The sequence below is a fragment of the Staurois parvus genome, unplaced genomic scaffold (genome assembly GCF_062004578.1).
Source record: "Staurois parvus isolate SC_StPar_1 unplaced genomic scaffold, SC_StPar_1.0 ptg000137l, whole genome shotgun sequence".
Taxonomy (NCBI): Eukaryota; Metazoa; Chordata; class Amphibia; order Anura; family Ranidae; genus Staurois; species Staurois parvus.
The window spans coordinates 17,713,601-17,740,234 of NW_028317933.1; the positions used below are offsets into that span (position 1 = coordinate 17,713,601).

Here is a 26,634-nt window from a genome sequence, read left to right on the forward strand (position 1 = left end):
CCACCTCTTCTGACATGGCTTCCTGCGTGTTTGACTTATCAAGGAGACACAATCTTCGTTCCCGTCTTCATTACACTCAGCAGCTTGCGGTTTTTGCGTCGACCCCACCTGCCTTGCGTTTGATTAGGAGAGAAGTATCTGTAGGAGGATGTAATTTGAGCACGAGAATATTCCGCCTGACAATATTTTTTTAATCACTTTTCACAGTTTGAGTTAATTGAGCTTTAATGAGAACCCATGTTATCACTTCTGCCTGGTGATTTAATAAGCAAATTCTTTGAAAGCAAGCACCTCTAGCTCAACTATAGGAAGGGTGTGTTTTATCTGACGCTGCAAATGGTATTCACCCACAAAGAACATCTCCCTATACAGATCCTTAATGTAGCCGGAGGAAGGCAAGCGGGCTTCATAACAAAGAGCACAAACACCTTCCCACCTTTGGCTAAATTAAGGCTCAACTGGGGCGCAGAATGAGTAAATGTGCGATAGGCGGGTGAGAGTAAATCATGAAAATGCATGTTATTTTATACTTTGCTTCCTCTTGGAAAGTCACGTTTTTTGTCATTGTTGCATCTGCATTTCTTATTTTTCCTTTTCCATTACAGGGATTATGGCTGGCTCCAACAGGTCCGGAGATCTCCGTGATGCCCAAAAGTCAATCCCTATAGGAACTATAATGGCTATTGCTACCACATCTTTTGTGTGTATCCTTTCATGATGGTGGTCATCAGTTGCATATTATTATAAGGACAGCTTTCGGGGCACCAGATTCCAGTGGGGGGGCAAGGGAGATGCTGAAAAAGTTCTGCACTTCGGTCATTTTTATGCTAAAATACTTTCAGCTTTACAAGTCTTTAGAGATCAGCAGTGACTTGTGTCCATTCCTCTCATTAAAGGTTTTCTTCAAATCTATAAAAAGGAAACAAAGGAAGGCGAATTTGTGAGTCGAAGGGGGCAAAAGTCTTAACAATGTGGAATATTACTATTAGACTCTATACACTCACCGGCCACTTTATTAGGTACACCTTGCTAGTGCCAAGAAAATATCCACCACACCATTACACCGCCACCAGCCTGAACCATTGATACAAGATGGATCCATGCTTTACACCAAATCCTGACCCTACCATCTGAATGTCAGAGCAACCAGTCTACCCATTCTCCTCTGACCTCTGACATCAACAAGGCATTTTTGTCCACACAACTGCCACTCACTGGATATTTTCTCTTTTTGGACCATTTTCTGTAAACCATAGAGATGGCTGTGCATGAAAATCTCAGTAGATCAGCAGTTTTTGAAATATTCAGACCAGGGCAGAGTGTGGTAAAACTGTGTCTCAAACGCTTGCATTTACTGGCACCTTTCCTCCCATGTGAAAGAGTCCTACGTATGTTGTTGTCCTGATAGGGCAGTTAGTTCTAAGTATTGTCACATAGAAAGGTAGTCATTGAAATCATGTAGAATACCATTGCCATGGCCAACAAAGACTTCACTTAGTATGTGTCCAAATGCAGTTTGTAGATAATCTTTACATACTGTATACCCTTTTAAAGTCAGTAGCATATACAGTCATGGTCAAAAGTCTTGTCCCCCCGGCATTTCTGTCAGATAATACACCACTTTGCCCAGAAAATTGTTGCAATCACAAATGATTATACATTCTCATGTTTATTTCTATTGTTTGTATTGATATGACACAAAAAAGTGGAGAAACAAAAAGCCAAATCTGACACATTCCACGCAGAACCCCAAAAATGGACTGGACAAAATTATTGTCACCTCAATATTGTAAGAAATAATTGCATTCCAAGTTTGTTATTTTTTCCAAGGGGAATGCTACCAAATATTAAAAAGAGGGTGCCAAAAATTTTGTCCAGTCCATTTTTGGGGTTTTGTGTGGAATGTGTCAGATTTGGCTTTTTGTTTCTCCACCATTTTATTGGCATACCAGTACAAACAAAAGAAATAAACATAAGATTGCCTAAACATTTGTAATTGCAACATTTGTCTGGGCAAAGTGGGACATTATCTGACAGAAATGCAGGGGTGCCAATATTTTTGGCTATGATTGTAGACATTTCTCACACGGATGTCATAATCTGACCAAGATCACATACACTTCCACCAAGTTTTAGAATCCCTCTGGCTATATCCTGTCCATGCCATCAACATAAAACAGCAAATGTTCATCACAAACCAAATATACAGAGTATAATTAATAGAACTTCCTTGATATCTTGCTTGGAAATCGCCTTGAAATGTCTTGAATATATAATGCCCTCTAAAGTGGCAAAAAATATCAGGCAAATATTTTGACCATATGGCAGAGGTTTGTTTTTGTATACCGTACTTCCTTTAAATATACCATTAAAAAAAAAAAACTAGGACCCCTACCTGTAAGATAAGAAGAGTTATAATCACCTGTCCCTTTCCATATGGAAGAAAAATATATTTGAAATATATTTAAAAAATATTCTTCCCAAATATATTGCCATATATTTGAAATACTGCAACTTTGGCCAAATTCAATATATTTCAAAATATATTTCAATAAATATATATATATATATATATATATATATATATATATATATATATATATATATACTGCATGTTGAAATGCGTTTTTATTACAAAATATATAAAAAATATTTTTAAAAATACATTTCAAATATACTGTATGTATTTAAAAAATATTCTTCCCAAATATATTGCCATATATTTGAAATACTACAATTTTGGCCATATTCAATATATTTCAAAATATATTTCAATAAATATATATATATATATATATATATATATATATATATATATACTGCATTTTGAAATGTGTTTTTATTACAAAATGTATAAAAAATATTTTTAAAAATTTCAAATATACTGTATGTCTTTAAAAATAAAAGTCCACATTTTTAGAATGCATTTACAAATATAAGTAAAAATATATGTTAAAATTACTTTTTTATATGTTAAAAAACATCTGAAGAATATATTTTAAAAAATGTATATTTTTTTGCAAATATATTGCAATATATTTGGGAAGAATATTTTTAAAATATATTTTTCTTCCGTGTGGGTTGGCCTGTTCCACTGATCATCGATCTCTTGCAGAGCACGGGCCTTTTTACATTTGCCAAACTTTTGGTTGTATAAGATGACTGGTCCCTTGTGGATTTCTGTGATTCCTTCCTCCAGCCCCTAGGGCAGACCATAAAGGACAGGAGGAAGGAGAGAAATTCGCTTGATTCCCCAATCCACATAGTCAGTGTTGATGGGGGAATGCCCCCTGCGGCACTATGGTTTTCTGCTGTTGGGGAGCTATATTGGCACTAATCATTCAAGGCTGGTTGTACACAAGTTGATCAATGTGTGCCCATACATGGATCAAAATGCTGAACCGGCCAAATTTCATGTATGGCCAGCTTAAGTCATTACAGATCACAGCAGGGGTCAAAGGAAGGAACCACAGCAAGCAGTAGGAAATGTGCTCCCAGAAGTGTCAACTTTAAAGAATATTCCAGGGCTGTAGCACTGTAACAGCAAAGATTGCAAGAAAGGGTACCGGACACGTGAATATAAACTCTCCTCTTTTTTTTTTTTTTAATCCACCATACTTCAAGATGATCAAACAACAATACACAAAACATATGCACACTGCTGGTACTTGGAAGCATTGTTTGCATATTAGCTGCCATCATTGTTTGGCACGGCTGCATAAGATCCAATTCAACATTCGAACATTGCCTTCCAAATCCTATAGAAATGCATATCAGAAGCAAACCATGATTGTGTAGACTGACCCTTATGCATGATCCACTCTAACGGGCCTCGTGTACTGAAAACAACTCAGGGCTTATGGTACAAACAGGGGCGGACTGACCATTTGGAAACTCGAGCACTGCCCGAGGGCCCGTGGTCAGTAGGGGGCCCCATGAGATGCCCCTGGTACCTTTTTCATAGGCTTTTTTGAGTTTGGGCAAGGACACAGGGGCCCCATGATCCCCTATTGCCCGGGGGCCCCATGAGTTGTCAGTCCGCCCCTGGGTACAAATAATCCTCGACTGATAGTTATATAATGCATGATTGCTGTATAGAACTACATGTTAGCAAGATGTAACACCTTCACAACTGTTGACCTGTGTTGACTTTGATAGCTGTCAACACACTGTTTCCTTGATGAATGGAGGTCACTGTAAAGCACATGGCATGTCAGTGTAGATATGTGGTCTCCGTACTGTGGCCCGGAGGCCAGATGCGGCCCTTTGCTTGCCTCTGTCCGGCATTTGAGGCACTATTTTTCCAACTGACATCAATGATGACGCACCATTCCTCCCACATTCACCATTAAAGGGACACTCTTTTTCCCACTGATACCATCCATGGGGCACTATTCTTCCTGCTAAGATCAATGATGGGGCACTATTTCTCCCACTGACACCATCGATGGGGCACTATTCTTCCTGCTAAGACCAATGACGGGGCACTATTTCTCCCACTGACACCATCGATGGGGCACTATTCTTCCTGCTAAGACCAATTATGGGGCACTATTTCTCCCACTGACACCATCGATGGGGCACTATTCTTCCTGCTAAGACCAATGATGGGGCACTATTTCTCCCACTGACTCCATCGATGGGGCACTATTCTTCCTGCTAAGACCAATGATGGGGCACTATTTCTCCCACTAACACCATCGATGGGGCACTATTCTTCCTGCTAAGACCAATGATGGGGCACTATTTCTCCCACTGACACCATCGATGGGGCACTATTCTTCCTGCTAAGACCAATTATGGGGCACTATTTCTCCCACTGACACCATCGATGGGGCACTATTCTTCCTGCTAAGACCAATTATGGGGCACTATTTCTCCCACTGACACCATCGATGGGGCACTATTCTTCCTGCTAAGACCAATGATTGGGCACTATTTCTCCCACTGACACCATCAATGGGGCACCATGCCTCCAATTGATACCAACCATGGTTCATTATTCCTCCTGCTAAGGCCAACAATGGGGCAATATTCCTCCTGTTAAAATCAATGGTGGAGCAGTGTTTACTCCCACTGATGATAGGACATTTTCTACTCACACTGGCCAAAGTTCGGACCCCCTAAAGGACAGTCAACTGGCTCTTTGTTTAAAAAGTTGGAGACCCCTGCTGTAGATCAACAGATCAGAAATGTATACAACTGCAGACTGGGAGTAGGTGAAATTCTGATGATTATTAATAATCATTTCATAGATCGTCAATCTGTGAATGAAAACATAGAAGAGTGATGGCAGAAAAAGGACAAAGAGGTTCAATGTAGATATCTGCGGTTCGTTTCGTTCTGAATCAAAATTCGGATGATTTTTTCTTTACTGGAGATTCAGATGTATCCGAATATCCAAACTACAATTGCAATGAATCCAAAATAACTAAATGAAATGCGAACAAAATTTGAATAGAATCCGACTCAAATTTGAATACGAAAATAATAGAATAGAGCATAAACAAATAGAATAGATTAAAATAGAATAGAAAATAAAAGAATAGAATAGCATAGAATAGAAAAAACAATAGAACAGAAAATAATACAATATTAAAAAATAGAATATATTTGAACAGAATGGAAAAGAATAGAATAGAATAGAATAAAAAATATTAGAATAGAACAGAAAAAAGGAATAAAATAGAATATACCTGTCTTCTGAGATTCGAATTTTGAATAAAATAAATCTGAATAGAATAGATTAGAAAAGAGTAGAATAGAAAAGAATAGAATAGAATTTAAAAGAATAGAATAAAAAGAATATTCATTTTGTAAAGCCCTGTGCAAACTGTTGGCGCTATATAAATCCTGTATAATAATAATAATAATATAACTGTCTTCTGAAATTAAAATTTCGAATAGAATAAATTGGAATATGAATAGATTAGAAAATAATAAAATAATAAAGAATACAATATAAGAGAATAGAACAGAAAAAAATAGAATAGAATAGAAAAAAACAAACTAGAATAGAATAGAAAGCATATAACCGTCTTCTGAAATGTAAATTTCAAATAGAATAAATTCAAATTCGAATGTCAATTCAAATTTTCCAACTTCAGTCGAATTAAATTTGTATTGAATCGAATCGAAAGAGAAAACAAGACAAATTCCGAAAACCAATTTACTTAAATGAAATTATTTAGATAACGAATCAATGAGTCTGCAAGGATTGACCTGTGTTTATCTCAAGCATGTTTACATTCACCTATTGTTGATTAATTCACTACCTCTGCTGGAAGTCTGTTCCAAGAATTCACTAGTTAGGCCAGCCATAGATTGTTAGAATCTCGACAGGTTCAGCAGGGACCAGCTGAGATTCGAACCACGTATGGGCAGGCTGAATGTACCCAAGTTGATCGATCGATCAACTTGGGTACAACCAGCCTGCCAGATTTTACATGCGATTATCGCTAGCGGCTTTTATAGCCACTAACAGTAATCATTGTGTTCTCCCTGCAGGGATGGCTCCCCCCACCAGGAGAACACAATGGCGGGATTCCCCCATCACAATCGACTGTTGTGATTTGGAATCAAGCAATTTTTTTTTCTATTTGCAACATAGACACACAGAGCTTGGCTCGGGATAGAGCCTGCAAGTCTGCCCACATAGCAAGCGTTTGCTATAGGGGCAGGCACTAAAAAAGAGGAGCAGGCAGCTGTGTTCTCCCTGCAGAGATGGCTCCCCCCACCAGGAGAACACAATGGCTCCGAAGGAGGGATTCCCCCATCACAATCGACTGCTCTGATGGGGGAATCAAGCGATTTTCTTTTCTTTTTGCAACATAGACACACAGCTTGGCTCGGGATAGAGCCTGCAAGTCTGCCCACATAGCAAGTGCTTTCTATGGGGGCAGGCACTAAAAAAGAGGAGCAGACAGCACCAGCGGGGGACCCCAGAAGAGGAGGTTCGGGGCCACTCTGTGCAATACTATTTCATAGAGCAGTTAAGCATAACATGTTTGTTATTTAAATTAAAAAAAATGAATCTCTTTAAGATTTAATTTGTAAAGACACCCATAACCCTTCTTTTCCCTTGCCTGCATTGTCACAAAATGACCTCCTGAAATACATCATATCCTTCTGACAAAACCTATGAAAGCCAATATGTAACATTTACAACCACATTTAAAATGATGGAAATTTCTCCTTTACAAGTGTACAGATATTTCCTCTGTTATTCTGTTTGGCGCATGTATCGAAGGGGTTGTTTTAAGAGACAAGTGAGTATTCTAAAGCTTTATTCGCATTTGTGTGCACTTCTCTTGACTTCTGAGCAGAGTTACCACTCTCATGGAGGCTGTGTCTGCTTGCACTGAAACTGGAAGAGAAGATGTTGCAGGGGGTGTTAGTAACAGCATTGTCAATGCTAATTCTCAAGCCTGTAGCTTGTCAATCAACATCTGGCCACACCTACTCCTGCCCACTGCCTCTGCTAAATCCTCCCACAGTGAGCTGCAGTGCCAGGGAGGAGTAGCGTGTGACACACAAATGAGGGAGGATATGGCTCAGACAGGGAAGATGAAGGAAACCCATCAGCAGGACCGTTATCTGCTCCTTTGTGCAAGGAGGAACAGGATGAGCACAGCCAGAGCCCTACAAAATGACCTCCAGCAGGCCACTGGTGTGAATGTCTATGACCCAACAATCAGAAACAGACTTCATGAGGGTTCCATTGAACACCAGAATTGGCAGATCCGCCACTGGCGCTCTGTGCTTTTCACAGATGAGAGCAGGTTCATCCTGAGCACATGTGACAGGCGTGAAAGGGTCTGGAGAAGCCGTGGAGAATTTTATGCTGCCTGTAACATCATTCAGCATGACTGTTTTGGTGGTGGGTCAGTGATGGTCTGGGGAAGCATATCCATGGAGGGACACACAGACCTCTACAGGCTAGACAATGGCACCCAGACTGCCATGCCTGGCCTCATGTGGCGAGAGTATGCAGGCAGTTCCTGGAGGATGAAGGAATTGATACCATTGAATGGCCTCCTTGTTCACCTGAACTAAATCCAATAGAACACCTCTGGGATATCATGTTTCGGGATCTGACGCCACCAGGTTGCATTTCAGACTGTCCAGGAGCTCAGTGATGCCCTGGTCCAGATCTGGGAGGAAATACCCCAGGACATCATCCATCATCTCATTAGGAGCGTGCCCCGACGTTGTCAGGCATGCATACAAGCACGTGGGGGTCATGCAAGCTACTGAGTACCATTTTGAATAGAAATTTCAATGAAATTTCAGCAAAATGGACTAGACAGCTGCATCATTTTTCACTTTGATTTTCGGGGTGTCTTTGAATTCACTCCTCTGTAGGTTGATAATTTTCATTCCTATCAAACGATGGGGAATCTTTATGTTCCTAACACATTACCCAGTCCATATCAGTATAGGTATCCAGCATGATATTTTTCCCCTATTGATATCTGATGTGTTTTCAAAGTGTTCCTTTAATTTTTTGGAGCAATGTATTTAGATTGTCATACAGGAGCCTAAAGTGTGCTTTAAGACCGCCTTCAAAAAGTTAAACTGGACCTGGGACAACTAAACAGCCCTATTACTAATAACAGATTGTGAAAATAATAATTCCATGCATACACATGTAGCGCTACCCTCGTGAGGGCCGCTGTGTAGTGAGTATCCCTAAGCCTCTCTACGAACAGCCAGGCAACAGGTATTTCTCATACAGATTTGCACCCAAAGACAATGACCAGTTGGTTTTGTTATTTTATTAGGGGAAATCAACTTGGATAGGGATTATGGGATGCCCAGTTTGGCTTGATTCAATGAAAAGGGGACACTTCCTTCCTATGTACAAAGGCAGATCCTGGACTGTTCTTTTCCTGAAAGCCATCAGTCGTAGCGGATCAGTAGCAGCTGCCCTTTATGGGCGAGGTACTAGCAGCCCCTCAAAAGTTAGCTTTTACTTCTCGTAGTTTCATGGAGAGATGTCTTCTCTCCCCCTGTAGAGCTGCTTCCAGCTCCACAGCCTGTAAGCACGACCAGCCCTCCTGGCTTCTTGGAAGATCTCCCGGGACAAGGATAAAGGATTGAGCCCAGCGCTATCTTTAGAAAGCTTGCTACATGTGGGAGTCTTTTCCCTTGTAGATGCCAGAGAGTGCCGCTGTACTCACACTGTTCTCTTTGCTCCCTGCTGCTCCAGGTCTTGATCCCATTCATACCTTACTGCTGAATGCATCCTCCCGAGCCCAGCCTGGAGGTCGCCCCCCCCTTCCTTAGACCTAGGGGACCCCTCCCATGCACTGACAGTCTTCTCAGCACTCCATCTTCCACCCGACTTCTCTGGCAGCCTGACTCTCCCATATGGATTGGCCAGTCCATCACTCTGCCAGGGCCTTGAAACTTGGGATTAGCCGGACTCCCATGAACATGAAGATTAGGTCTCCAACCCTTCCTGCTTACCGACGTCTGCAAGGTTCCATTGTCCTCCAGAGTTAGGAGGAGGTGATAGAGCCACAACCTGTTGAGTCATCCAGCTGACCTGTAATCACAGACTCACACAATTACCATGTGTCATTCACAATAATTTTACCTGTAATTCACTATTCTATTCTAGTAGCACACTAAAGGGTGTTGCACACATTAAATGGATCCACCAGTGCCAAATTCCTGCACTTTTTAGTTTAGGGGAACTATCTACTAAAGAATGCTACAACCACCCCACTCCCATTCAAAACCACCTCTGGGGGAAATTTATAGTAATTGCAGTAATTAGTTAACTTAGCCTAATCAGGTAAAATACAATAGAATTGTTTTACTTTCAATATTTCAATATTAAAAGTAACATATACATTACGATCATGTCGTACATATTTGACCATCAATGATAGAATTAAGTGCTAACGTATTTGATGTACAGGTTCCAGACTTTCTCAAAGTGGTGTTGTTGATCAGTGTTGCTGGCTGGTTTCTCATAATCCAGGAACTTTTGGTTTTAGTTAAGGATAAGGAAGCAGATGGGGTTTTCCATGCCCTTGCTATCATAATTTTAACCGCTAAGAGTATAACTAAATTATTATTTGGAAGTGTCTGGGTATATCCTGGATTGGATCATTAAAAAACATAAATTGAGGGTGTGTAGGAACTTTCAAGATTGGGTTCAATATTCTATCTAGTATTTACAGGTTCTAGGACAATTCCACCATTCCTGGGATAGAATAGATTTTTATAAAACAAACACTTTGCAGGTTTGCTGCAGAAGAAGTTGCAGAGCAAATGACTGGAAAAACCTGTTATCTATTTGACACAGATGCAATTTACTGCCATGTAACAAATTAATTACATTTCATGTATCATTGATTACTGTAGCAAGCTGTAACATTGATTTTTGGCCAAACAGATTGCCCTTTTTGGCCCCTAAGATAGACTGGAATGGCAGTTAGGTTAAGTTATGAAGTCAGAAAAATCCTGCCGCTCTGGAATGGAGAGGAGAACAGAAGATGTTTTGTAGGCTAGAAAGGTAATAGCATACATGTTGTAGTGTGTGCTGTAAGGCAGGGCATTATTATGAACAGTTTACATCATACTTTTCCATTTCTTCTGTTGCCTCATCTTTAGTTTTCTAGATCAGCCTTTTTCAACCAAGGGGCCTACAGGTTTCTTCAGGGATGCCTTAGCAAAATTTCTAAAAATTGCCCAAAAACGGTATACAGGCGTACCTTACAAATTTAATTAGTTTTGCGGGACTTTTTGTATTGCAAAAAGTTTGTAAACCGAAACACGATTTATCATAGGAATGCATTGAAAACCAATTAATCTGTTCCGGAGGTCAGAAAAAAGTCTTTTATCTGTTCAAAACTCTTTATAAAGTGCACTTTAAAGGCATAAATACTGTACAGGGACATGATTAAAAATTAATTCGTAAATGCACTGAAAACTAATTAATCCGTTCCGGAGGTCAGAAAAAAGTAAAAAAAAAAGTCTTTTATCTGTTCAAAACTCTTTATAAAGTGCACTTTAAAAGCATAAATACTGTACAGGGACATGATTAAAAATTAATTCATAAATGCATTGAAAACCAATTAATTCGTTCTGGAAGTCAGAAAAAAGTCAGCAAAAGTCTTATCTGTTCAAAACTCTTTATAAAGTGCACTTTAAAGGCATAGTACTGTACAGGGACGTGATTAAAAAAAAATTCGTAAATGCATTCAAAACCAATTAATCCGGTCGTATAGCGAAAAAAAATTGTAAACCGAGGCATTATTTTGAATGGATTTTCATTCGGAAACCAAAAATTACGTTAACAGAGGCATTGGGCGCTTGCACAGCATCCTTGGTTGACCCTCTCCTCATCCTGGGGTCATATTAGCTGAGTGAGTGCAATTGAGGAAAAATAAATAGTCTAGAATACTAGTCAGTACCAATGTGCAAAGCTGTATTTGCTTTGAATAAATCACCTCTAACATTGGGTGTCCTACTTGTGTGGGTGCAGCTGCATTGTTTTGTTTCATTTTATTTGCTGGTTTAATTAACACAGAAAAAGGGTTTTCAAATATGATCAGTTCCTTGTCCTAGAGATTTGATGATAGAAAAATGTTATACTTTAATGTGTATCTTTGTGTGCAGAATTTAATCTGACTTTCTCTTGCAGGTTTGGAGAAGCTGTTAATGGGAATTTAGTAGTGGGAACACTGTCCTGGCCATCACCTTGGGTCATTGTGATTGGGTCTTTCTTTTCTACATGTGGAGCTGGTTTACAAAGCTTAACAGGAGCACCACGACTCTTGCAGGCCATATCTCGAGATGGCATTGTGCCTTTCCTCAGAGTAAGTCACAGTTGTCCAACAGGAGTACAAAAAGTGATAAAAATACAATTTCAGATTGTTCAATGAGGTCAGATTGAAGGAAGAAAAAAAATAAAGGCAGAAAGAATATAATATTTTAAACTGGTTGAAATGGTTTCATTTTGTGCTGATTTTTTTCCTATTTTGTTGTAATATTATCTTTGCCCACTGCAATCTAAAGTAGTCTACACACTATAGTATATGTATTTGAAAATTGATCAATCTCATTTCTTGAGGCCCCAAAATGCCAGGACAGTACATATACCCCCAAAATGATCCATTTTTGGAAAGTAGACATTGCAAGGTATTTAGTAAGAAGCATGGTGCATTTTTTTAAGTTGTAATTTTTTTGTCAAATTGTTTTTGAAAATTAAGAGATTGGATAAAATTTGTTTTTTTTCACATATTTTTTATTATACTGTCACCAGTGCAGTATAGTGTCATGATATGACTGGTGTGGTGGTGATCGGAATACTGACTGGTGACAGTATGTAAATTAAAAAAGAATTTTATTAAATGTTTTAAACATTGTTTTTTTTGGGGGGGGGGTTTACATATTTTCAGCTGAAAAAGACACATAGTGACACTGTACTACTCTGGGGGGGTGATCAGGGATTATTTTTACACTTTTATTCCTTATAACCGTAATGATCACTGTTATAAGCAACAGTTAACTATCATGAATGGCTTTCCACTCATGACAGCCTGCTTACTGTTGATATGCTGTGACTGGCTACAGCTACAGGGTGCCAGGTACCATGTGATAGCTGTGGGCCAATCACATCATCACAACAGTTAGCAAGGTGTTCATAAATGAAAGAAATTCATGATAACTTGCTTAAATTATTATTATACAGGATTTATATAGTGATATGTCTGCTGATCCCCACTGAGCAAGCAGTTGCCAGGTCCGTGTCCACTCCACTTATGCAGAGCGGACACAGACACAGCCCACTGTCATCTATGGGCAAGCTGATGTAGACGGACCGCCCGTCCATTTCTATCCGATCCAATCTGACGGATTGAAGGATGTTGGTGGGTGTAAACAGACACATGTCCAGGAGAATAGAGGTTTTGGTTGGGTCCGCGTGAAAAACAGACAGGCAGACCCGATCGGAACGTCCGTATGAAAGGGGCCATACACCCATGATACAATTTTGTTGGAAAGACTATTTCTGGGATGTTGGCACCCAAGTAACCTCCAATCACAGCAGCAATACAAATGTTCATTATGATTTCCAAACAAAAAAGATTCGTAATGATTTGAATGCATAAACGCTTTCAGCAAGGAGCCATACATCTTTACAATTGGATTCCATTAGGAAATTTGTGAATCCTGGGTGGAAATTGTTTGAAAACTTCTATAAATAGACCCCTTGTCTACTGGAATATTAATGCGCTTTATTCCATTATGAGCATTATTATAGTAAGGTAAATTTTTTTCCCTCTATTTACACAGGTGTTTGGCCATGGCAAGGCTAATGGAGAACCTACGTGGGCTCTCTTACTGACCGCTTGTATCTGTGAAATTGGCATCCTCATTGCATCACTGGATGAAGTTGCACCTATTCTTTCCATGTATGTCTCCTGTATCTTTGGTCTCAGTTTTAGCACGTCTCTTTTTCTTTCCATACTTACTCAACTCATCTTGGCTTCTTCTTTAACATCTTCTTTCCCCTAATTTTCTAGCTTCTGTTTCTTTTTCTTCTTTCCTATAACTACAGGTTTTTCTTGATGTGTTACATGTTTGTTAACTTGGCCTGTGCAGTTCAGACATTGCTCAGGACTCCGAACTGGAGGCCTCGCTTCAAATATTATCACTGGTGAGTGAAGGCCAACTGTACTGAATAAAAATAGTTTTTATTTTTATTCGATATAACCCTAAATTTAGAGACCTCCACACCCAGCTGTCTATATAAATGGCTAACTGAAGCCAGTGGGCTTACGTCAAAGATTTTTTTTCCAACATTTGGAGAATCAAAGATGTTCTCTTGTTCTTTGGACCAAGTTCCCTGCCTTTCTCTTTTACAGGACCCTGTCTTTCCTTGGTATGAGTCTTTGCCTTTCTCTCATGTTTATCTGCTCTTGGTATTATGCTCTGGTGGCTATGTTGATTGCTGGTCTTATCTACAAGTACATTGAGTACCGAGGGTGAGTATATATAAACCAATTACACACATACACTGTACATATAATGTTAACTTTGTGGCAGTTATGTAAAGAGGAGTGGTTCTGGGGCAGGGGTGTATTTACCACAAGGCAAACAAGGCATTTGCCTAGGGTGGCATTTTTTCAGGGGGGCAGCAGCATTTTTCAGGGGGGCTGTGCTGCCCCCCAAAAGAAGGGATGGAAGAAAGGACACATGTAGCATGGGGACCAGGTGGGATCTGAGAGAGGCTGCGGGCTGCTAGATGGTGTATGTAGAGCCTGACTCTTGTTCCCGGGGATGTCCGGAGCTGTGAAGGTGAGTGTCTTCTATCTCACAGGGTAGGGGGATTGCCAATGTATGGGGGGCTGTGGTAGTGGAAGGCTCTCTTGGGTGGGGGGGTGTTGTTGGTCAATGTCAGGCTCTTATCGTGGGGGAGGGGGGTGTTTGTCAGTGTCAGGGTCTTTCCTAGGTGGGCAGCTGATTTTTGTGTTGCCTAGGGCAGCATGAAACCTAAATACACCACTGTTCTGGGGGCAAGACTATGTGTTGAAGCTCAGCCGATTAAAGTTTTGCATGTAAATACATCATCGATATGCAGCGTAACCTTTGTAACATACTGGGTTATGGTTCAAAAATTGGGAAAGATGACTACATTTGACAAGATCAGACCTCAACCCGGAAAAAAACCCAGTTGATTTACTTATATACAGGTTTATTCCATTTTTGTTTGAAGTTGCTGAATTTATGCTTGTGGCTGGACTGTTTCCATACATTTATGACAGGTTCATCACAATGGTTTCAGCAATTGTTTGCACTTCAAACAAGAACAGATTTTAGATCTAAGTAAAGGGTAACTCCACCAGATGCCCAATGTACATTGCAAGGATTTTAACAAACTTTTTTGCAGTTTCCTACTCCTTTCTCCTCTGAAGAAATAGCTGCTGGTTCTTTTATGTCTTTTGGATACTAATTCTGACCAAGAGTGAATTTTTTGCCTTATTGATCAGCGTATGCATGTACAGGGCTCTAATGAGGAAAGCTGCAGCACCTGCATGCCTTTAGAAGTGATTAAGTGTTTAGGAGCATCTCACCAAAAATCACATTTTGGTTGGAGAGGATGCCTAAAATCTGATTTGCATCTTAGTGCAAATTTCTTGGAAAATCAGTCAGCCAATCGCATAAGCAGTAAATGACATCTCTGGGAGCATTCCATACCCCAACTGTGTAGAGAACGCCTTTAGGATGCCATCTTGCAGTACAGAAAATTACAGCACTGCAGACTGAATAGGAAAGGTCATTTTATTAGCATTCAAGTACAATGTGGCTTGTGTCGTAATCGGATATGTTATATTTTTTTATTTGCTTTATTTTTTTCCCACGAAAGTGAAGTTACCCTTTAAGGATTTAAAAATGTTGAATATAGCAACATATGACTCTGAGCACCAATATTCCAAGGCAGATGCACTTTAGAAGAATTATGTAAAGCCCTCCAACATATCCATCTAACTACCATTCCTCTAAAGAGTAAATACTGGCACTCGTCCTGGGCTTGTAAATCTTCTTTATTAAACTCCTGAATAAAAGTCACAGATGCAACAATGCTAGTGCAGTAGCACTGATGCATGTGTGACTTTTATCCAGCAGTTTAATAAAGAAGATTTACAAGCCCAGGGCGAGTGCCAGTATTTACTCTTTAGACGCATGCATACAGTAGCCTCTACAGCAACACCGCTTATTGCACACAGATATAGGGTCCGGCTGGGTTGAGCACAGTGAGTCCTTTTTATAACTTCCATTCATGTTTCCTTTAAAGGGCGTCTACAAAGCATACCCATCTCCTTGTTTAATGGTGAAATATTATGTGTGTCTTTAGTAGAGGAAGGCAACAAAATTATTTTTACATGATATTTGTGTGTGCAGGGCTGAGAAGGAATGGGGAGATGGAATTCGTGGCCTGTCACTTAGTGCTGCTCGATATGCTCTTCTAAGGTTGGAAGAGGGTCCCCCACACACCAAAAACTGGAGGTATGTGTAGGCAGCCTACCCACTTTGATGTTTTTCTGTAAATCATCCTAAGAAAAAAATAAAAAATGTCACTTGGGATGAAATTTTAATAGTTGGTATCTCCTTCTTCTTTGTAGACCTCAGTTGCTTGTTCTGGTCCGTGTGGATCAGGATCAAAACGTCGTTCACCCACAACTTCTTTCCTTGACCTCTCAGCTGAAAGCAGGCAAAGGTCTGACTATTGTTGGCTCAGTGTTAGAAGGAACCTATTTGGAGAATCATCCACAGGCTCAGCGTGCTGAAGAAGTAAGATGCATTTCATAGTATTCAGTACATACCTTGCTGGCTAGTGTAAAACCCAACTCCATCCAAAATTTCCGTGCATTATGGATAGATTCATAAAAGCTTAAAACCTAGGAACGGTATTAGAAATCAAATTCCCTCACTGCCTATTATATCTAACACCCACCAAATAGGATATGCGAAGCTTATTTTTAATTTTGTGTTTTACTGACACAGGTCAAATACACAAAAAGTAAGAAGAATTCTCCCAAATAGGGAAGACAGAAATACAAGTGGAAAAACATTGCAATGCTAACTCATTCCATTTTAAACAAATATATATTTTGGCTGGGGCTGGGATTTATAACGGTGTTCTAATTTTCCATTTCACTTTTTATCAAACCAGTCAATAAGGCGTCTCATGGAAGCTGAGAAGGTAAAGGGGTTTTGTCAAGTAGTCACTTCTTCAAACATTCGGGATGGTATTTCTCATCTGATTCAGTCCAGTGGACTTGGAGGGCTACAGCATAATACTGTCCTTGTTGGATGGCCACGGAATTGGAGGCAAAAAGAAGATCACCAGACTTGGAGAAACTTCATTGGTATAGAGTTTTTACCTTTTATGCATTACAATTTCCTAAAATGTGGATTTGATGCCAAAACCTCCCTCTGCTCCTTTTTATTTGTTACAGAGCTTGTAAGAGAAACAACTGCAGCTCACCTGGCTTTGATCGTTACCAAAAATGTTAGCATGTTTCCAGGAAATCAAGAGAGATTTTCTGAAGGCAATATTGATGTTTGGTGGGTTGTCCATGATGGAGGCATGCTAATGCTTTTGCCATTCCTCTTACGTCACCATAAGGTAATTATCAGTAGATGGATGTAATAGTGCTAATCATATTACTAATAATTGTATTATATAGGAGACTATTTATCTGCATTTTATTTAATTATGATTGCATGCATTGCCATTATATTCCTATGGTTGTAAAGGACAAGTTACATCATTCATGGTTGTTCCTCCAATCAACGTTCTATAATTATCACATCACCTGAATTCAACTACACTATACTTTAGATTTTAGGATGTTTTTTTTTTCTAATGAGTAGTGGAAACATTACATTGGGAACAATTTTACCTGTGTCAGTAGATCAAACCATATACCACAGTATCTCAAATTTAATACAATATATTAATAGGAATATCATTATATGTTACCTCTTGATCAACCTTGTACCATCTCTTACTTCTATTATCCTTTGATAGGGAGGGAATGGCAAGTCCATTTTTTCTCTACCAACAACAATTTGTCTCTACAGTAGGCTGCCTAAAATTAACTGGTGACTTCTATACACACTTCCAAGATTCAACTTCAAAATCTTGGATTGTTGGTGGCAGGCATGCTCAAACAAGATATGGTCCATCCCAATATGGTCACCATTGTTAACAATCTGGACATTTTTGTCCTCGCTGTACATCACTTGGTTTCCCTCATCAACAGAGTAGTCTGTATACTGTTTAGAAGGGACAAGTCACAGAAACTTCACTGCATCACTTTTGACATGTATGGAGTCAGCAAGGTTCTGCTGACTGTTGCGTGGCACAGGCAATGGTATGGCAAATTATGGAGAGCACATACAGTAAGGTGTGCTAGGAAGGGGCAACAAGGGTTACAGCCAATGAACTGAAAAAGGGGTATGAAAAAAAGTACTGGATATGTGGTTGGGAGTGCCTAGTAAAATGGTCATCTCACTTGGAAGTTAATTTAAATATTTATTGATCAAAAATGTCAGATACAGCCATCGTGTTTTGAGGGAAAGCACTCCTACTTCTTCAGGGTATTAAAGTGGTTGTAAAGCCTCAAGGTTCTATACCTTCATGCATTCTATGCATGAAGATAAAAAACCTTCAGTGTGCAGCAATCCCCCCTAATACTTACCTGAGCCGATCGCGATGCAGCAATGTGCACGAGACCCTAAGCTCTCCCTCCTCATTGGCTGAAACAGCACTGGGAGCCATTGGCTTCCACTGCTGTTAAACACAGCCAGTGAGCCAATGAAGAGAGAGAGGGGTGGGGCCGAGCCATGGCTCTGTGTGTGAATAGACACGCAGAGCAGCGGCTTGGGAGTGAGCCTGCTTGGGTGCCCCCAAAGCAAGTGGATTGCTCTGGGGGGACTAGGCAGGAGGGAAGAGCAAGGAGTGCCAGCGGGGGACCTGAGAAGAGGAGGATCAGGGCTGCTCTGTGCAAAACCACTGCACAGAGCTGGTAAGTATAACATGTTTGTTATTTTTTATTGCCTTTAATATCACTTTAAATTAATTGAAAAATGGTCCCTATACAATGCATAGATAAAAAGGGCAAAAAAATCAAGGACAAACCCAACCTTGTGCAGCAGTTTTGTGATAAACCCAGGATGAAATCAAATAAGGAGCCTGAACTGGATTGAACCTGAGTATCAATCAGCTGTCCTCACCCTGATCAGATTATGCTGACAGTCAGTTTCAACCCAACACAAAAAGGTAACATATTGCAGTTTACTAATCCTTAGATGTGGTAGATGCATTTGTTTTCTTTTTTTTCAGGCTATGTACATTTTTGCAAGCTCAAAAAATACATGTTGAACTTGTCAAAAATTCTGTGTCCTGAGCTGCAATCTCTAACAATATTATCAGCCCTACCAGCTATCATACGTAAACTACAAAACACCTCTTCCCCATGTAATGGAGAGGATTGGTGTTTGTAGTTCAAATCAAGAGATCAGTCTAGGGTAATAATGCTGTTCATCTATAGATACAGTATGGTGAATGAGCATTTTCACTCTGTGACAGGAAGTTCGTTACTATCAGAATCACCAGATTAAAATGAATGAATGTATAACTAAAGGCAAAACATTTTTTAGTTTTAGAGAGAGTCGAGATGGATTAGAAGCCCTGCCAGATTTTATTGCTGTCTGTGCCCCATTAATTAATGAATCTCACCCTCTCTATTTGTCCTTTTTACTATTATCATTGAAAGTGAACGAAAATCCCAAATTTTGGGTTGTTCCCAGAAAAGTAATAGAGGTGAAATGTTCTAATGGGAACACTAGTTCTGGTGACCTGGGGGTCCCCAAGAAATTCCCTTTATTTGCAGGAATTTCTTTGCACTTCCTGTTGGCTATGGGACAGGAAGTGAAAGTAAATAATCCCAATGGGACAAAAATAAACTTTACTGGGGTTATGGCTCTCCCTTGCTCTATTGAAAATTGGAAAAAAAAAAGTTTTACCTATAGTTCTATTATAACCACTTCCCGTCCAGAACATGTACATAAACAGCCGGACAGGAGCAGTGCAGGAATGGGTTGCTGTTCATAAACGGCGCCTGCGTGTACAAGCCCTGGGAGCACGCGGCACCGCGGAACACCAATCGCTGTACAGGAGCTCTGTGTGAGGTTCCGATCATGTGATCACTGATTGGCCAATCAGTGATCACTGATTGGCCAATCAGTGATCACATGGATAGTAGTAAGCAAGATGTCACTTGCTGACATCATTGCTTACTACTAGTGAAATCTGTGATTGATCACAGAGGTCACATGGTACAAGACTATTCACAACAGCCTTGTACCATGTGACAAGCTGTGACCAATCACAGCTCTCACAGTATTTCTCAATGGATGCAAGAATGAAGTCAGAGAAAAGGAGAAATTATTGCTTTTACAGCCTTTATGGGTGCAAAAGCAATCAGTGTAAAAATAAAATCTTCATCACGCCCCCCCAAGTAGTACAGTGTCACTATGGTGACACTGTACTGCTAAGGTGACAGTATGTTAAAAAAGAAACAATATACAAAACAATAATAATATAAAAAAAAATTAAAATTCAAAAAATTATTTTGAAAAATTATAATTTTTGGTTATAGACTAATTTGAGTTTTTTTTTTTTACTAAAAAGATAACTGAATAAATTTTGGCCAAGATTTATGAAGAAAGATTATTTATTTGCAAAATTTTATAAGAAAAATGCCTTTTTTCAAAATTTTTGGACTTTTTCATTTATATAGCAAAACAAATTAAAATCTCAGTGGTGAATAAATAGCACCAAAATAAAGTTTTATCTGTCTCAAAAATGCTAAAAAATTCATATTATCATACAATGTTGCATGACTGCGCAATTGTCATTCAAAGTGTAATAGCAATGAAAGCTGAAAATTGGCCTGGACAGGAAAGGGGTAAAAATGTCTGGACTTGAAGTGTAACCAGAAAAAAAAGTCATAAAAAAAGAATAATTATTTAGACATTTTTTGTTTTGGGGTTTTGCTACACTTTGATAAAACAACCAACCACAGGGATGACTTCTGTAACTTTTACCTAAAGGAAGATACCCTTTTTTTTTAAAGGCCAGTTAGCTGTTCTTTAGGATTATATTAAAAGGTACAAAACAAGGTGGTAACAGGATTTGACAAAAGAAGCAATGGGCCTTTTAAAGAAAATGGGACAGCATTAGTCTTACACAGGCTGCATGTATAGTGATCATTATCTCATTTTCTGTTATATAAATAATTGCTGGCACTTTCTTAATGACAACTGTGGGTTAGCTGAGAAAAATCAGGCATGATTCTACTTCATTATGCTCTTCATTTCTCTTACAATTACCGGAGTGCAATTTAATGTAAACGTAATTCAGTCATTATACTTGTTAACACAATAACCCAGAGCTACCAATGAAAAGACTATAATCTTACTACAAGTGAACCATTATTTGTGCCCTCTCTACAAAGGTCTGGAAGAGATGCACAATGAGGATCTTCACCGTGGCTCAAATGGATGATAATAGTATCCAGATGAAGAAAGATCTGACGACCTTCTTGTATCATCTGAGAATTATTGCGGAAGTGGAAGTGGTGGAAATGGTGATTCTTACTCTTTTCTTGTGCCCAAATCTAAAATATACCTGATGCCAATAGCAGGTTATGTTGATTTAGATTTGTATGTTGTATTTCAAGCAAGTTTAGACCAGCCTTTCTCAACCAGGGTTCCCAGGCATCCTGGGGTGCCTTGAGGCTTCTTCAGGGGTGCCTTGGCAAAATGTCAAAAAATTGCCAAAATTTTGTATACAAGCCAGCAGCTGGAACAAGTCTGCCTTTTAGTTACACAAAGCCACAGGTTTTCATTGTGCACCATTACCACCTTCTAGCCACCAGCATCCTGACAACCAGTGACATCGTCAGGTTATAAGGAGGATGTTGGTCGTCTGCACAGCATCCTAGTTTGACCCTCCCCTGCCCCTCTCCATCAGTGCTGGGGTCATGTTAGCTCAGTGATGGAGAAAAACTGAAGGTGAAGAGAAACATTGGAATACTACTTAGTGTGCAAAAGTATATTTGCTTTGGAAGATTAAATCACCTCCAGTGTTGGGTGTCCTACATGTGTGGATGTCGCTGCATTATATAAAAGTATTAGAATAGTTTTTCACATTTCACAGTGCAGTACCCTTTTAAAATTATGGACAGTCTGGAGGCACCCCATTTTCAAATGAGGTGCCTCCAGGCTGTCCATAATTTTAAAGGGTGCCTTAGGACTGTCCATAATTTTAAAGGGTGCCTTGACTGAAAAAAAGGTTGTGAAACATTGGTTTAGACCAGTGGTTCTCAAGCTTCCTAATGCTGCGACCCTTTAATACAGTTCCTCATGTTGTGGTGACCCTCAACCATAACATTATTTACCCAGTAATTATAATTCATGAAGTGTCGTTTAACCTCCAATACTGCTGCTTTCAGCACAGTAGCTGCTTTTAACAGAGTAGCTGCTTTCAACACAGCAGCTGCTTTCTACACAGTAGCTGCTCTTTACACATCAGAAATATGTTTTTCTGATGGTCTTAGGCGACCCCTGTGAAAGGGTCGTTCGACCCCCAAAGGGGTCGCGACCCACAGGTTGAGAACCACTGGTTTAGACTAATAAAGCTGGACTCTAGGCAAACAGATAAATAGATATAAGGGATTGCCAGATCACAAAGCCAGGTGGATATCACAACTTTTGCTAGTTAACAATAACAGTGGTAACATCTCTCCTTCTCCAATTTGCTGATTGAACAGAGAAAAAACAGCAGCAGACTAATAAAGGCACCCCTCTGCTCTCTCCTCCTATCAGCATGTTCCTTGTCATTGACTTTTGTATACAGCACACCTGACTGGCACCTCTTCCTGCTCTTCTCTGTCCAAGTGTGAGTGCTGCTATACAGGGGATTGTAAGAAGCTAACATTATTACATCTGGGTACTTACACTAGCTGCAATTTAAAAGATAAATTTAATGATTTAATAATGATTACAGGGCTTCATTCATTTGTGTCTTTTATATGTCTAGACTTCAGTTTTAAGCAGAATACAAAATTCAGGCCTATTTACATCTATTTTTACTTTTTACATCTATTTTTTACTTTTTACTGCTGTAGATGCTTTCCAGGAACATTAAAAAACTATTATCTTGAAAAGTGACAGTTTACCAGCTTGTTTCATAATTCATTTAGTGCCCATAGAAATAAAATATCATGCAAAACCATATTCATTTTTTAATGGATGTCACTATTGTGCCTTGTCTTTTTTAAAATTTAAATTAAGATGCATTAAAAATGAATATGAAGTGCATGTAGTGATACAATTTAAGTGTATTACTATCTAAACAGAAGTGTCAAGATAAGCTAACACTTTTGATAATCCGCATACCAATTTACCTAGTTACATAGTTAGACTGGTTGAAAAAAGACACTAATACATCCAGTTCATCCCACAGAAAAATAACACACAAATAGAAAACCTCAATATACACAATCCTATACCCACAATTGATCCAGAGGAAGTAAAAAAAAACTCAACAAAGCATCATCCAGTTTGCTGCATCGGAGGGAAAAACAATCCTTCCTGATCCCCCCAATAGGCAATCAGATATTCCGTGGATCCACTATACCTACAAATATCAGTATCCAGTTATATTTTGTACATTTAGGAAAGAATCCAGGTCTTCTTTAAAATACAGGCACCACATTGGCCTTACGCTAATCCAGTGGTACTATGCCAGTCATTAAAGAGTCCCCAAAAATTAGAATCATTAGAATTAGTACATGTGGCTTTATGCCATCCAGTCCAGATGCTTTGTTCACCTTTATTTTGTCTAGCATCAATGGTGGAGAAGGATCTGGGAGTTCTGGTAGATCACAAGCTTAATAATGTTATGCAATGCCAAGCTGCAGTTTCTAATTGGATCATGCATTGCTGTTTTTTTTTGCCTTCCTCTGGATCAACTGTGTGTATAGGATTATAACTTTTTTTTTAATGGTTGAACTGGATGGACTTTTGCCTTTTTTTCAGCTAGACTATGTAAATATTTTTGGACCATATCAATTTTGAGCAACAATTCAGTATTCCCAAGATCCCAGTCACACGCTATACCATGGGCCACAACTCTTGTTCCACCTTGGAACCAAGCCCTCACCCTCGAACAATCCAATCAGGAGCCTCACCCACAATACAGGCTCTCAAGGTGGACTCATAGGCAGAAATTAAGCTTAGCTATAGGCTGGACCTATGGATTCTAGGGACCTTCTGGGTACATGGAAATAATGATTATTAGAAAAAAGGAGTCTTTTATTTTGGCGGTATAGTTAGATTTGAAAAACCAATATCCTTGGCAGATTTGCTTAAAAGCAGCAGCAAGATGACACTCAAAAATTCTCTGTTTTTTCTCTTTGCATCATTGGTAGACATACTGTTTTGTTCCCTAACCAATAAATATTTTACCTAGTCTGACATTAAAAATGGAAGCTTGTTTTTCCCACTATAAACCTCCCTTAGTGGTTACAATTTGATCTCTAGAATTAATATACAGCATGTTTATACATCTATATTTACTTAGCCACTGCAAAAACTTTCCAACAAGCACTGCAGATTCTTGTTGGTGAGGGAGCTTAGTTTTTGTTTGTCACAGCAACTGTACATTAATCGATCACTTTTAGAATGGAAAAATCTTCAGAATTTGACGATTCCATGAGCGTCAGAGGCCTGGTCCCCCACTGTGTGCTGTGTTTCCTCCCACCGGCCCCTACGTCTCTACAGGACATAGCAATGACTAAAGGTCACAAGTTAGCCTGAAGTTTCTTGTGTTTTCTTACCTCCTTGCTGCAGTGCTTTTCCTACCCTGATACTTTCACGTGTGGTTTGGCTGTGGTCACCTATGGGCGTCCCCTGCTATTCTGTGGGTTTTGTTTCCTTCCCTTCCCTTCCATCACTTCCTCACCCGCCTCCTAGTTTTCTTGTCTATATAAGACATGCTCAGTCTAGCTCACATTGCCTGAGCAACTTCACAGTTCTCTGAGCTCTTGTTTGTTGCTACTCCTGTATCCTGTGTCTGACTACCCATGTACTGTGCCCAGCTTTGTCCACCAAACACTGTGCTTGTTTCCCGCTCACCATGACCTCGGCTTGTCTATCGGATTTCCTGTTGTCTCCTGCTATAGTGCTCTGCTCATGCCAGCGGTCTCCGCAACATCAGCTGGCCATACCTAGGGGCCACGATTTGATTCCAGCTTGCTGCAAGTCCATCCCCACCATCAGGGGCCCTGGTGAAGAAGCCGGCTGGGGCTTAGACTCTGCACCCTGGGGAACCCCGAGTTGACGTTCTACAAGGGCTCACTATCACAGATGCTTGACACTAAAGGGCAGGTGGATCAAACCACTTAGTGCAGTAGGGGACCATGCATTATTTACTCCCAGAAATGTGAGATTGTGAAGATTTTTTTAGGCAGCAGTATTTTACATGAAAATCAGCTGGTTTTGGGTAAGCAGTTTTTAAAGATTTTTTTTTTTAATTCCATAAGAGCTTTATTAGAAAACTTATACACAATGCTAGATACATTTTCATGATCAGGATACAGATTGAATGTATACATATGCAGAAACGTAAAAACCAACAGCTATGTATTCTGCACAACAAGGAAACATCTGTTGATACATTTCAATGAGGTAGTAGGGAACAGCCAAACAATAGCACAAAAGGAGACCCTCCTAGGAGGAGTCAGTATCACATCAGTAGTACTTCAGACCTCTACAGACAGGGTAGTCAGGTGCAGTCGCATCAGAACTCCAACCTGCTAAGGGCTTCCTCAGGGCCCAACCGGGCCACCAGGTGACTTATGTGGTAACAAGGGTCCAGGGCTTTTAAAATTATTTATGCAAATAAATAAATACATACTGTATATGGAAACTATTTTAGCTGCAAAAGATTTGTAATTCTGTGCAGCAAGTTTGGTGATTTACACACTTCCAAGCAGGGGTGGACTGACAACCCATGGGGCCCCCGGGCAATAGGGGATCATGGGGTCCCTGTGTCCTTGCCCAAACTCAAAAAAGGCTATGAAAAAGGTAACAGGGGGCCCCCTACTGACCCCAGGCCCTTGGGCAGTGCCTGAGTTTCCAAATGTTCAGTCCACCCCTGCTTCCAAGACACACTTATTCCTAATTCAGTAACGCTGCTTCCTATGTCACACTCTACCTCCAGTTTGCTCAATATACAAAGCATCAGCAGCATCATCTTTGCTCAGTTAACATGGAGGACATCTAAAAAGGAGGTCATATTCCTGGCTGTCTGGTGTGGCAGAGGTCTGTATGTATCGCAAAAGCAGCTGAACACATAAAATATTCTTAGGCAGATGAACCACTTATATGGGTATTAGCTGTTTACCTGGAATTGCCTTTAAATTTCAACTTGTACTTGTGATCCAGCCTGTGAAAGGTATTGATTGCTCAGTTCAATTATACATCATTGGGTCTGCAGAAAAAAAATCAGATATGCATTTCTTAACATATTTCACACACAACACATTGCATGGAATGGGGGTTGATTTTCTACAACTGGAGCACTCAGACTCTGGTGAACCCTTGGGCTATGATGAAGGCTTATTGCTGAAACGCGTAAACAGTTGTATTGTACATCTTACCCGCTTTACTATAGATGAATATTTGGGAAGACGAGAACTTGGCTCTTCAAATCAATATTTTCAAGATTTGACCGTGTTGGGAGGACATGCAGAGCCAGAGCACCGACAGGCTACCTCTGAGGGGTATATACCTGGGCATAGCTGCTTTCTTTTTACAGTTATAATACAGTTCAGTACAGAAGGAATAGGAGGGCCCTGCTCATAGAGCTTTCAATCTAAAGGACGGGAGAGCTTTTTATTAATAAGATCCCCTCACTTCTTGATCTGGTCACTGTATGGCAGGGTGTCTCCAGGAAGGGAAATACAGGTAAAATCTCCCAAACAGGGATCCAGACATTAATAACAAAAACTGATATTGTTTAGCCTCCCCCACACT

At 39.8% G+C, this 26,634-nt stretch overlaps 1 protein-coding gene and 1 long non-coding RNA gene across 5 annotated transcripts in view; one reads left to right on the forward strand and one right to left on the reverse strand.

The window, feature by feature from the left end:
* The window catches only part of SLC12A5 (solute carrier family 12 member 5), a 138,331-nt gene that overhangs the window by 95,514 nt on the left and 16,183 nt on the right, over positions 1-26,634 (forward strand). For 2 of the 4 annotated variants that reach the window (XM_089673437.1, XM_089673438.1), the window contains exons 10-20: positions 606-704; positions 7,211-7,268; positions 11,660-11,834; positions 13,312-13,430; positions 13,577-13,675; positions 13,884-14,003; positions 15,922-16,026; positions 16,143-16,311; positions 16,694-16,889; positions 16,980-17,149; positions 21,048-21,179. In XM_089673437.1, coding sequence (XP_089529563.1) covers positions 606-704; positions 7,211-7,268; positions 11,660-11,834; positions 13,312-13,430; positions 13,577-13,675; positions 13,884-14,003; positions 15,922-16,026; positions 16,143-16,311; positions 16,694-16,889; positions 16,980-17,149; positions 21,048-21,179 — 1,442 coding nt within the window. Of the gene's footprint in view, positions 1-605; positions 705-7,210; positions 7,269-11,659; positions 11,835-13,311; positions 13,431-13,576; positions 13,676-13,883; positions 14,004-15,921; positions 16,027-16,142; positions 16,312-16,693; positions 17,150-21,047; positions 21,180-26,634 lie in introns of all 4 variants that reach the window. The other 2 variants (XM_089673435.1, XM_089673436.1) reach the window with 1 other exon arrangement.
* LOC149465891 (uncharacterized) lies at positions 208-26,151 on the reverse strand. The gene is made up of 2 exons (XR_016312215.1): positions 26,003-26,151; positions 208-909 (listed from the first exon to the last, which is right to left on the reverse strand). It is a non-coding gene; the product is annotated as an uncharacterized LOC149465891 (long non-coding RNA).